Source organism: Miscanthus floridulus, chromosome 12 (assembly GCF_019320115.1).
Source record: "Miscanthus floridulus cultivar M001 chromosome 12, ASM1932011v1, whole genome shotgun sequence".
In the NCBI taxonomy this organism is placed as follows: domain Eukaryota; kingdom Viridiplantae; phylum Streptophyta; class Magnoliopsida; order Poales; family Poaceae; genus Miscanthus; species Miscanthus floridulus.
In genome coordinates this window covers 55,219,799-55,232,034 of record NC_089591.1, presented here as the reverse complement: position 1 = coordinate 55,232,034, position 12,236 = coordinate 55,219,799, and the positions used below count along the sequence as shown (strand labels likewise).

General features: G+C 36.7%; 1 protein-coding gene across 1 annotated transcript; it reads left to right on the top strand.

Annotated features, from left to right (window-relative positions):
- The first annotated feature begins 8,172 nt into the window (after positions 1-8,172).
- On the top strand, positions 8,173-8,683 carry LOC136495913 (thaumatin-like protein 1a). Its single transcript, XM_066491699.1, has 2 exons — positions 8,173-8,423; positions 8,515-8,683. The coding sequence occupies exons 1-2, from the start codon at positions 8,173-8,175 to the stop codon at positions 8,681-8,683; spliced, it is 420 nt and encodes a 139-aa protein (XP_066347796.1).
- The last annotated feature ends 3,553 nt before the right edge of the window (positions 8,684-12,236 follow it).

The window sequence follows — 12,236 nt, the reverse complement described above, 5'->3', positions numbered from 1 at the left end:
TTTCATTGTTTGGTTATTTTCTGTGATTCCCAGAATAAAGCCGTAGCGTTAGCACGGGCACTATACTAGTGTATATAAATTATTTGTTAGTTGTATTATTAATTAAATAGTGATAATTTTTGAAAAAAAAACAGCAGTCGAGAACTCAGTTTGGACAAGATCCAAGGTGTTATGACTGGATAGACTATGAAGAACTAGCAAGATTGCTTCAATGCGGGCCTGATAGCGACTACAAAATACAAAATTGCAGCACTGTAAGATATATGTTCATTAAACTCCTTTGAGAACTTATATTTTGTATTGCACTTATGGTTTTTTTGTTTGTTTACAGATACTATTGCCATATTTTTGAGATAGGAACTATATTTTATTCATATTTGATATGGGTAACAAAATTGTGCACATTCTAGATCCGCATTCTCCAAAACTATGGTACTCAGGTCTAGATCCAATCATGCCATATAATGGTATATTAGAGATAGCTTTGAATTATTTCAGTTTCTCCATGACATTGGTCAATCCTGCATGGAAAGAGAATGTTTACCTTTGGCGTCGTCAATTAAAACTATATCTTCCAAAAGCTATGGACCGGTAACAACTTATATTGTGTTTATCTTATCTTACCATCAAATAAATAGTGATTTGATTTAACTACAACAAATAAACACTTGGGCTCTTCTTCTCCAGGAAATTGGCATGCTTCCTTGTCTACAACTACCTAAAGGTGTGGAATGGCGAAAGCTTATCGTCGTTTGTCAACCTAGTAAGCGTAAAATATTTCTATGTATATTTTATATGTTATCTACCAAATCAGTAAGATAACTTATTATATATTATCTATATCATTCGCAAAGGTCAGATTCACTAAGGACGGAATTTTTAGTTGACATTTTGAAGAGCAGCGCAAATGAATGTACATATGACATCCCTGGGGAACTGCAAGATCTACTTAAACTCATAAATTAGTAGGATAGATATGTCAGACATGACTTTATTATGCCTTGTTATGCATGCGTGTTTTCCAGATAAATACATCGTTATGTACCATTGCGTGTGACTTAAACTATCAAAAAATTTCGTTGTTTGGTTATTTTCATGTGATTCCCAGAATAAAGCCGTAGCGTTAGCATGGGCACTATACTAGTGTATATAAATCATTTGTTAGTTGTATTATTAATTAAATAGTGATAATTGTTGCAAAAAAACAGTAGTCGAGAACTCAGTTTGGACGAGATCCAAGGTGTTGCGACTGGATAGACTATGAAGAACTAGCAAGATTGCTTCAATGCGGGCCTGATAGGGACTACAAAATACAAAATTGCAGCATTGTAAGATATATGTTCATTAAACTCCTTTAAAACTTATATTTTGTATTGCACTTATGGTTTTTTTTTTGTTTGTTTACAGATTCTATTGCCATATTTTTTAGATAGGAACTATATTTTATTCATATTTGATATGGGTAACAAAATTGTGCACATTCTAGATCCGCATTCTCCAAAACTATGGTACTCGGGGTCTAGATCCAATCATGCCATATAATGGTATATTAGAGATAGTTTTGAATTATTTCAGTTTCTCCATGACATTGGTCAATCCTGCATGAAAAGAGAATGTTTACCTTTGGCGTCGTCAATTAAAACTATATCTTCCAAAAGCTATGGACTGGTAACAACTTATATTGTGTTTATCTTATCTTACCATCAAATAAATAGTGATTTGATTTAACTACAACAAATAAAACACTTGGGCTCTTCTTCTCCAGGAAATTGGCATGCTTCCTTGTCTACAACTACTTAAAGTTGTGGAATGGCGAAAGATTATCGTCGTTTATCAACATAGTAAGCGTAAAATATTTCTATGTATATTTTATATGTTATCTACCAAATTAGTAAGTTAACTTATTATATATTATCTATATCATTCGCAGAGGTCAAATTCACTGAGGACGGAATTTTTAGTTGACATTTTGAAGAGCAGCGCAAATGAATGTACATATGACATCCCTGGGGAAATGCAAGATCTACTTAAACTCATAAATTAGTAGGATAGATATGTCAGACATGACTTTATTATGCCTTGTTATGCATGCGTGTTTTCCAGATAAATACATCGTTATGTACCATTGCGTGTGACTTAAACTATCAAAAAATTTCATTGTTTGGTTATTTTCATGTGATTCCCAGAATAAAGCCATAGCGTTAGCACGAGCACTATACTAGTGTATATAAATCATTTGTTAGTTGTATTATTAATTAATAGTGATAATTGTTGAAAAAACAGCAGTCGAGAACTCAGTTTGGACGAGATCCAAGGTGTTGCGATTGGATAGACTATGAAGAACTAGCAAGATTGCTTCAATGCGGGCCTGATAGGGACTACAAAATACAAAATTGGCAGCACTGTAAGATATATGTTCATTAAACTCCTTTGAAAACTTATATTTTGTATAGCACTTATGGTTTTTTTGTTTGCTTACATATTCTATTGCCATATTTTCGAGATAGGAACTATATTTTATTCATATTTGATATGGGTAACAAAATTGTGCACATTCTAGAAACGCATTCTCCAAAACTATGGTACTCGGGTCTAGATCCAATCATGCCATATAATGGTATATTAGAGATAGTTTTGAATTATTTCAGTTTTTCCATGACATTGGTCAATCCTGCATGGAAAGAGAATGTTTACCTTTGGCGTCGTCAATTAAAACTACATCTTCCAAAAGCTATGGACTGGTAACAACTTATATTGTGTTTATCTTATCTTACCATCAAATAAATAGTGATTTGATTTAACTACAACAAATAAACACTTGGGCTCATCTTCTCCAGGAAATTGGCGGCTTCCTTGTCTACAACTACCTTAAGTTGTGGAATGGCGAAAGATTATCGTCGTTTGTCAACATAGTAAGCGTAAAATATTTCTATGTATATTTTATATGTTATCTACCAAATCAGTAAGTTAACTTATTATATATTATCTATATCATTCGCAGAGGTCAGATTCACTGAGGACGGAATTTTTAGTTGACATTTTGAAGAGCAGGGCAAATGAATGTACATATGACATCCTTGGCGAACTGCAAGATCTACTTAAACTCATAAATTAGTAGGATAGATATGTCAGACATGACTTTATTATGCCTTGTTATGCATGCGTGTTTTCTAGATAAATACATCGTTATGTACCATTGCGGGTGACTTAAACTATCAAAAAATTTGTTGTTTGGTTATTTTCATGTGATTCCCAGAATAAAGCCGTAGCGTTATCACGGGCACTATACTAGTGTATATAAATCATTTGTTAGTTGTATTATTAATTAAATAGTGATAATTGTTGAAAAAAAACAGCAGTCGAGAACTCAGTTTGGACGAGATCTAAGGTGTTGCGACTGGATAGACTATGAAGAAGTAGCAAGATTGCTTCAATGCGGGCCCTGATAGGGACTACAAAATACAAAATTGCAGCACTGTAAGATATATGTTCATTAAACTCCTTTGAAAACTTATATTTTGTATTGCACTTATGTATTTTTGTTTGCTTACATATTCTATTGCCATATTTTCGAGATAGGAACTATATTTTATTCATATTTGATATGGGTAACAAAATTGTGCACATTCTAGAAACGCATTCTCCAAAACTATGGTACTCGGGTCTAGATCCAATCATGCCATATAATGGTATATTAGAGATAGTTTTGAATTATTTCAGTTTCTCCATGACATTGGTCAATCCTGCATGGAAAGAGAATGTTTACCTTTGGCGTCGTCAATTAAAACTATATCTTCCAAAAGCTATGGACTGGTAACAACTTATATTGTGTTTATCTTATCTTACCATCAAATAAATAGTGATTTGATTTAACTACAACAAATAAACACTTGGGCTCTTCTCCTCTAGAAAATTGGCATGCTTCCTTGTCTACAACTACCTAAAGTTGTGGAATGGCGAAAGATTATCGTCGTTTGTCAACATAGTAAGCGTAAAATATTTCTATGTATATTTTATATGTTATCTACCAAATCAGTAAGTTAACTTAATTATATATTATCTATATCATTCGCAAAGGTCAGATTCACTGAGGACGGAATTTTTAGTTGACATTTTGAAAGCAGCGCAATGAATGTACATATGACATCCCTGGGGAACTGCAAGATCTACTTAAACTCATAAATTAGTAGGATAGATATGTCAGACATGACTTTATTATGCCCTTGTTATGCATGCGTGTTTTCCAGATAAATACATCATTATGTACCATTGCGTGTGACTTAAACTATCAAAAAATTTCGTTGGTTGGTTATTTTCATGTGATTCCTAGAATAAAGCCGTAGCGTTAGCACGGACACTATACTAGTGTATATAAATCATTTGTTAGTTGTATTATTAATTAAATAGTGATAATTGTTACAAAAAAACAGCAGTCGAGAACTCAGTTTGGACGAGATCCATTGTGTTGCGACTGGATAGACTATGAAGAACTAGCAAGATTGCTTCAATGCGGGCCTGATAGGGACTACAAAATACAAAATTGCAGCATTGTAAGATATATGTTCATTAAACTCCTTTAAAAACTTATATTTTGTATTGCACTTATGGTTTTTTTTGTTTGTTTACAGATTCTATTGCCATATTTTCGAGATAGGAACTATATTTTATTCATATTTGATATGGGTAACAAAATTGTGCACATTCTAGATCTGCATTCTCCAAAACTATGGTACTCGGGTCTAGATCCAATCATGCCATATAATGGTATATTAGAGATAGTTTTGAATTATTTCAGTTTCTCCATGACATTGGTCAATCCTGCATGGAAAGAGAATGTTTACCTTTGGCGTCGTCAATTAAAACTATATCTTCCAAAGCTATGGACTGGTAACAACTTATATTGTGTTTATCTTATCTTACCATCAAATAAATAGTGATTTGATTTAACTACAACAAATAAGCACTTGGGCTCTTCTTCTCTAGGAAATTGGCATGCTTCCTTGTCTACAACTACCTAAAGTTGTGGAATGGCGAAAGATTATCGTGTTTGTCAACATAGTAAGCATAAAATATTTCTATGTATATTTTATATGTTATCTACCAAATCAGTAAGTTAACTTATTATATATATCTATATCATTCGTAGAGGTCAGATTCACTGAGGACGGAATTTTTAGTTGACATTTTGAAGAGCAGCGCAAATGAATGTACATATGACATCCCTGGGGAACTGCAAGATCTACTTAAACTCATAAATTAGTAGGATAGATATGTCAGACATGACTTTATTTGCCTTGTTATGCATGCGTGTTTTCTAGATAAATACATCGTTATGTACCCATTGCGGTGACTTAACTATCAAACAAATTTGTTGTTTGGTTATTTTCATGTGATTCCCAGAATAAAGCCGTAGCGTTAGCACGAGCACTATACTAGTGTATATAAATCATTTGTTAGTTGTATTATTAATTAAATAGTGATAATTGTTGAAAAAACAGCAGTCGAGAACTCAGTTTGGACAAGATCCAAGGTGTTGCGACTGGATAGACTATGAAGAACTAGCAAGATTGCTTCAATGCGGGCCTGATAGGGACTACAAAATACAAAATTGCAGCATTGTAAGATATATGTTCATTAAACTCCTTGAAAACTTATATTTTATCTATATCATTCGCAGAGGTCAGATTCAGTGAGGACGGATTTTTAGTTGACATTTTGAAGAGCAGCGCAAATGAATGTCATATGACATCCCTGGGGACTGCAAATCTTTAAACTCATAAATTAGTAGGATAGAATGTCAGACATGACTTTATTATGCCTTGTTATGCATGCGTGTTTTCCAGATAAATACATCATTATGTACCATTGCGTGTGACTTAAACTATCAAAAAAGCACTCTTTTACCTCCTTTTTTGTTCTTGGTGAGACAGAGTGACAAGCAGAGTTTCTTCTTTAAATGTTGTGCACTATGGGTAGTTGCTGGTTTAGGGGGAATACATGCTATAAAGAATGTTCTCTCATCTTGAAAGAAATCAGGGAACATGCCCGCTCTTGCTTGATATAATTGCAGCTATTCAGTACTGAATATTTTCTTAAAACAATTCGGTACTGCCCTGCTCTCAGGTTATGAATGAATGGGGCTTTCCTGAACAAATACATGTATGCACATTATTCAGTCATGAGTTGAAAATTCAGCTTTCAATCACTTGAAAATTTAGCCCTGACATGCATGTGGTTCAGCCCCTAGCAAATGCTTTGCTTCAAACAAAAAGTTTGATTTTTTTAGAAAATAATCTTAGTTCTAATTTTGTTATGACACAATTTGATTATTACTAGTTCTTTATGTAAAAAATGCTGCTGTTTTCATTTATCAGGATCTGTACCATGGCTGCTTTAGTAATGCTACAAACTTCATTAAATCTTCCTAATAGCAAACCATCTGTTATTCTTGGCTAGACAGGACACAAGTTTTACCTATGCCATTAGCACTGACCTGTATGCTGAACTTGATTATTTGTTCTTCCAACATGCAGCACTGAAGTACAGATCGATATGCAGAAGCGCTGAATTGTGTAGCTTCACGGTTTTCTGTCAGTTCATCTTGTGTCTGGAGCAAGGTAGCCCTTCTCACGTTGTCAGTTACATATTTTGTATCTCAGCATCTGAATCTTAATTTCATACTGAGATAGCAAGTTTAGAACCCTTTTTTTGGTTTAATAGAAATCTGGCATAATTGAGCCTGAATTGCTATCATTCCTTTGCAAACAACTATAACCTGACTATAGGTCCAACAACCTTAACCAAATACTAGAGGCTCAATTTGAATGATACAGCGATGCTAACACAAGCAATGGCCTGACCAACGAACGAGTTCTGACTCTTTAGCAAGGAAGTATAGTAGTTGTTTTTTTCCCTTCGTTTTCTATGTAAACTAGGATCATGCTTCTTTGAACTGTTGTACTGCTTTCTCCTATAATGAAATGGCAGAGCACCCGCTAAATTTGCTAAAAACAAGCTGGGAGTTCAATCATGCCTTTTCAATTTATTCCCATATATACAATCAGATTTGCCATGAATTATTATCAAATTGGTTTATGCCCTTTATGAAGGCTACTGCCCAGAGTTTTTTATCCATGTTTTGCTACTTTGGTATTTTTTTTCTAAATCTGCCCTCTTAAGGTAAGTTAATACTGATGTGTAGAAGCTATGGTAATGTATAATGCATGCATATTTTCTGAGTTATTGTTGTATCTTGTGATATGCTTGTTTAATAGTTTTTAAATTTAAAATAGTTAAAAACATGTAAAAATAGAAAATGTGAGTTCTCTGTGACATTCACTATGTGACATTGTTATAGAGAATGAGAGGCTGATGAGCGGGGTCTGCTCGTGAGAGAGACTGACAGTCATCATGTGACATTCATTATGTGACAAAATATTTAATCACACAATATATAAGACGTGAATCTTAATGAATCTAATTGTTCATTTTATTTTATTTTTTACGAATTTTAACTTGTTTGCACGGCACACTACTAGGTAAGACAATCTGATAAATGGATCGGAGGAGTAGATTATCCTGTGTGCACGAGTTGTCATTTATGTCGAAATGAAAATATTAATAATGCCGTTAAAATATCTCCGATATTAATCCTTTGCTAACATCATCATCAAATATATGACGCGCTCTTCTTATATATAAATAAATAGCTCGTGGCACCCTCGGCTCTCGCTCTCCTAGCCACACCGGCAGCACTGCTTCACCAAACGGCTCCGCTCTCGCCTCTATCCCGTCCACAATGGCGACGACGACGAGGGCAGCTTGCCGCGCACTGTTCACATTCTTGGTTGTCCTCGGCGCCTCCGCTAGCGGTAAGCAACCAACTAATCCTGTCCCTGCATATCCATTCTCCAGGACGAACTAGGATCCGATTTCGTCTATAATTAGTTTGTATGTGTTGGTGCTATGGCGCTAATGTTGCGTTGCCTCTTGCCTGGTCTCTCTGTTCTCCGATTCAGATGATTTCGCGCCGTCGACGGACGTGGATACCTTGGACATAAAAAACAACTGCACCTACAGGGTGGCGCCGGTGATCGCCCCCGGACAGGGCTCGCCGCCCTAAGCTTCACCCCCGCCGAGCTCAAGGGGTACGAGTACGTCCTCGGAATCCCGATGCCACACGGGTGGTCGGATCGCATCTGGGGCCGGACCGACTGCTCTACCGACGGCAACGGCAAGTTCACGTGCGCCATGGTTGGGCGACTGCGGCTCCGGCCGTCTGGAGTGCGACGGAGGTGGCGGCGGCGGGCCCGCGCCGGCATCGGCGTCAAAGGCGGCACGGACACCTACGACATCAGGCTCGCCGACGGGTACAACCTGCCCATGCTCGTGGCGCCTTACGACACGAGCCATGGCGGCGGCCAGTGCGCTCCGACTCAGTGCGTGGTGGACCTCAACAGTGCGTTGCCCGGCCGATCAGCAGGTGAACGCGTCCGGCCGTGTTGTGGCGTGCAGGCCGTTGGGGAACTCCGGGTCATTGCAGAACGCGTGCCCGACGGCCAAAAGCTACGCTGTTGTCGACGCCGCCTCCGCCTCCACCAGCTCCAGCTGCGCCGTCGTCAACAACACCTACACCGTCACCTTCTGCCCTGACAACAGCGAATTTGACCCTAAATACTACTAGTAGCAAGTACTGTAGTGGAGTTGTATCTGTCATCTCTTAGTACGTCCTCCCTCCATCCAAAAATTAAAAAATAAATAAATTTCTAGAATTATCCTAAGCCAAACCATTTTAAATTTAAACTAAATTTAGAGAAAAGGGCACTGATATTTATGTCATCATATTAGTACCATAGATATATCATACAAAATATTTTCATAATTTACTTATTTGATGTCATAAGTTTTATTATTTTTTATGGTAAAGTTGGTCAAACTCAAGATAATTTGACTTAGGGTGATTTTAGAAGTTGATTTATTTTAAGACAGAGCAAGTACGTACATGTCCGTCAATCCAACGATTTCTCAAATTCATGTATACTTCAAGAACCTAAGACAAAATAGGACGGAAGTTCCTATAGGCCGGCAATCAATCAGGAGCTTCATGGCGTGCGGAAAATGCAAAGCATGATGAACGCTTGTCCGGCCGCTTGGCCTCGAACCGTTCAGCTGGCTTTGGTTTGGAAGGATGCCACGGGTCTGGAAATGGACACCGGCTGGCTTTGGCTTGACCTAGAACTGACATTGCTTGTTTGATTGCTTGCGACAACCTAGAAAAGCCAGGCGACCCAACTTACTACATCCTCCATTCCCTAGTTAACCAAGAGTCAATTTCATAGGTGGTATTTACAAGAATGTAGTTGTGACACAGGCTTCCGTTCAGTTATTTTATTTAAACTCATTTCAATCCATTTATATCTACCAAAACCATATATATTTTATGTTATAGTATTTTCTTGTAGGTAGGTAATATAAGTGCTTGAAAGATCGTAAGGTTAACCCATGTATATGAGAAGTGCTACTGACGAGTTGAATATTAGCACTGCTATATAACACGTGACAACATGTATATTAATTTTGATTTGAAAACATACACCACATGCCGTGAGGTGGCTCGTCTTTATGGAAAATATTCATTGTAACAGTTATTATAGGATAAAAGTTAAAAATTACTGTCGCAATTGTCATAAATAATTTAAGATTATGTAACTCTGACAAGGTTATTGCATTCTTTTTTACACAATATACATGTGCATGCTCTTTATTTTTGGTGGACTATATACATTTACAGACTTGCTCTGTTTTTTAAGTTTTTTAGTTGAGCAACATTTTTTTGCTAGAGGGGATGATTAAACTAAATGTTCCCATTGATTATGATTAAGCATGTTCATGTCATTTGCTATTACAATCAATATAATATAGATTTATGCATCTAAGGGCAGCCAATGGTAACTCATGAGTTAGCTCAAAGTATATTATGTATATTTAAGAGAAATAAAATATAGCTCTTGATTAAGACCTAGACTCATACACATATTTTAAGATTATATGTAACACTATTATATAGGCTACCCATATTATGAGTTATGTGTTAAAAGTTAGTATCATTAGAGAAATTAGGGGGTGTTTGGTTTCCTGGACTAAATTTTAGTCCATGTCACATCGGACGTTCGGATGCTATTTAGGAGAACTAAATATGAGTTAATTATAAAACTAATTACATAGATGGAGACTAATTTACGAGACGAATTTATTAAGCTTAATTAATCCACCATTAGCACATATTTACTGTAGCACAACATTGTCAAATCATGGACTAATTAGGCTTAAAAAATCGTCTCGCAAATTAGCCACAATCTGTACAATTAGTTATTTTTTTATCTATATTTAATACTTCATGCATGTGTCCAAACATTCGATGGGACAGTGACTAAAATTTTTCTGTAGGAACCAAACATCCCTTAGTAACTAACTCGTACTATTTGCATGAGCGATTGATGGGCTGTCTGCTTGGGAACTGGGCCTAGCCAGCAGCTCCATCAAAACCGAGGCATCCAAAATCAGACACCCAGGAGCGCTTCTTGCGTCACGTCAGGCAGGTATCCCGTCGAAGAAGCAAACATGTCCATAGTGCCTCAGTGTTTGGGTGGTTCAGATGCACGGTCATGCGCCGAGGGTCTGAGTGATTAAAGGGGTGTTGAGTTAGAGGGTGATTGGTTCGAGCTACTAAACTTGAGTAGCTATTAAATGGTTTAGTCACTTTTAGTAACTTCAGAGTTACTAGAGATGACTAAAACTCTTTTAATAGCTTTTAGTCATAGTGTTTGGTTAAAAAGTTACTAAAGTGACTAAAAGCTACTAAATTTAGTAACTACTAGGCGAACCAAACAGGCCCTTACTAGAGAGGACTAAAACCTTTTTAGTAACTTTTAGTCATAGCGTTTGGTTAAAAAGTTACTAAAATAACTAAAAACTACTAAATTTAGTAGCTACTAGGCGAATCAAATAGGCCCTAAGTGGCCAAGTGGCTGAGTGATTGAGTGACTGGAGCTACTATATTACCTTAGGTTGAGTGACTAAGTGGCCGAGTGAAGTGATTGAGTGATCGGGCTACTATATTATCCTCGAGTGACTAAAGTGGACAAGTGCTTGTGTGGTGTAATGCCTGAGTGGTCGAGTGACCGAGTGGCCGAGCGACTGGGCGAGTGACTAAGGGCCTGTTTAGCATGGCTTCGTCTGCACGGCTCCTTCGCGAGAGCCGAAGCCCCCAAGGCGGAGCCCCTTTTCCAGGCTCTGGCTCCTCTCGCTACTCCAGACAGTTTATTGCAGCTGGTTCGTACCACCCTATCATCATTGATTTAGCACTCGACAGTGATTAGTCGTGCCTCTCACTGCTACAGACAGCTCGTCACATCCGGTTCATAACCCACTATCACCATCGATTTTAGTACTCAGCGATGATTAGTCGACAGTGATGGTCATGATCATTACCGCCAGCTTGAAAAACAGGCAAAAAATAGTAAAAAAAACTTGTTTTAAATCCCGAGAAGTCCTCGTCAGCTAGCCACACGGGCACGCGTATTTTTGTGCAAAAATACGCACGCTACGCTATGTTAGGATGGTGGGATACAAATCAATCCTAAAGTCACTTATGTCCATATGACATATTCATTCTCCTAGTATCCACTTTTTAGGATTTTAAAATAAATATTTAGGGCTCTAATAACTTTAAATGAAAACTTATCAACTATAAAGTTACAGTTCTTACAACTTTGGTTTAAGGAGTTGGTCATTTAAAAAATTTGAATTTCAAATTGTGATAACTTGAGCCATACTTTTGGGACCTCAAATGATTTCAAATAAAAAAGTCATCAACTACAAAGTTGTAGTTCTCATCGATAGCTGCAACTTTAGTTTTGGTCGATTTTCCATCCAAGGTCATTTGAAAAAATTGAATTTCAATATTTTACAACTTAAAATACAAATTTGAGACCATAAATGATTTCTAATAAAAAAGTTATCAACTACAAAATTGTAGATCTCCTCATCGGGACCTAAATCTTTGATTCTAGTCATTTTTTTCCATTTGAGGTCATTTGTACAATTCAAAAAAGTTGAATTTCAAAATTTGAGAGCTTCAAACAGAATTCTAGGACCACAACTTGATTTCAAATGAAAAGGCCATCAATTATAAAGTTGTAGATCTCCAACTTTGATATAAAGTTTGTTCCCATCCG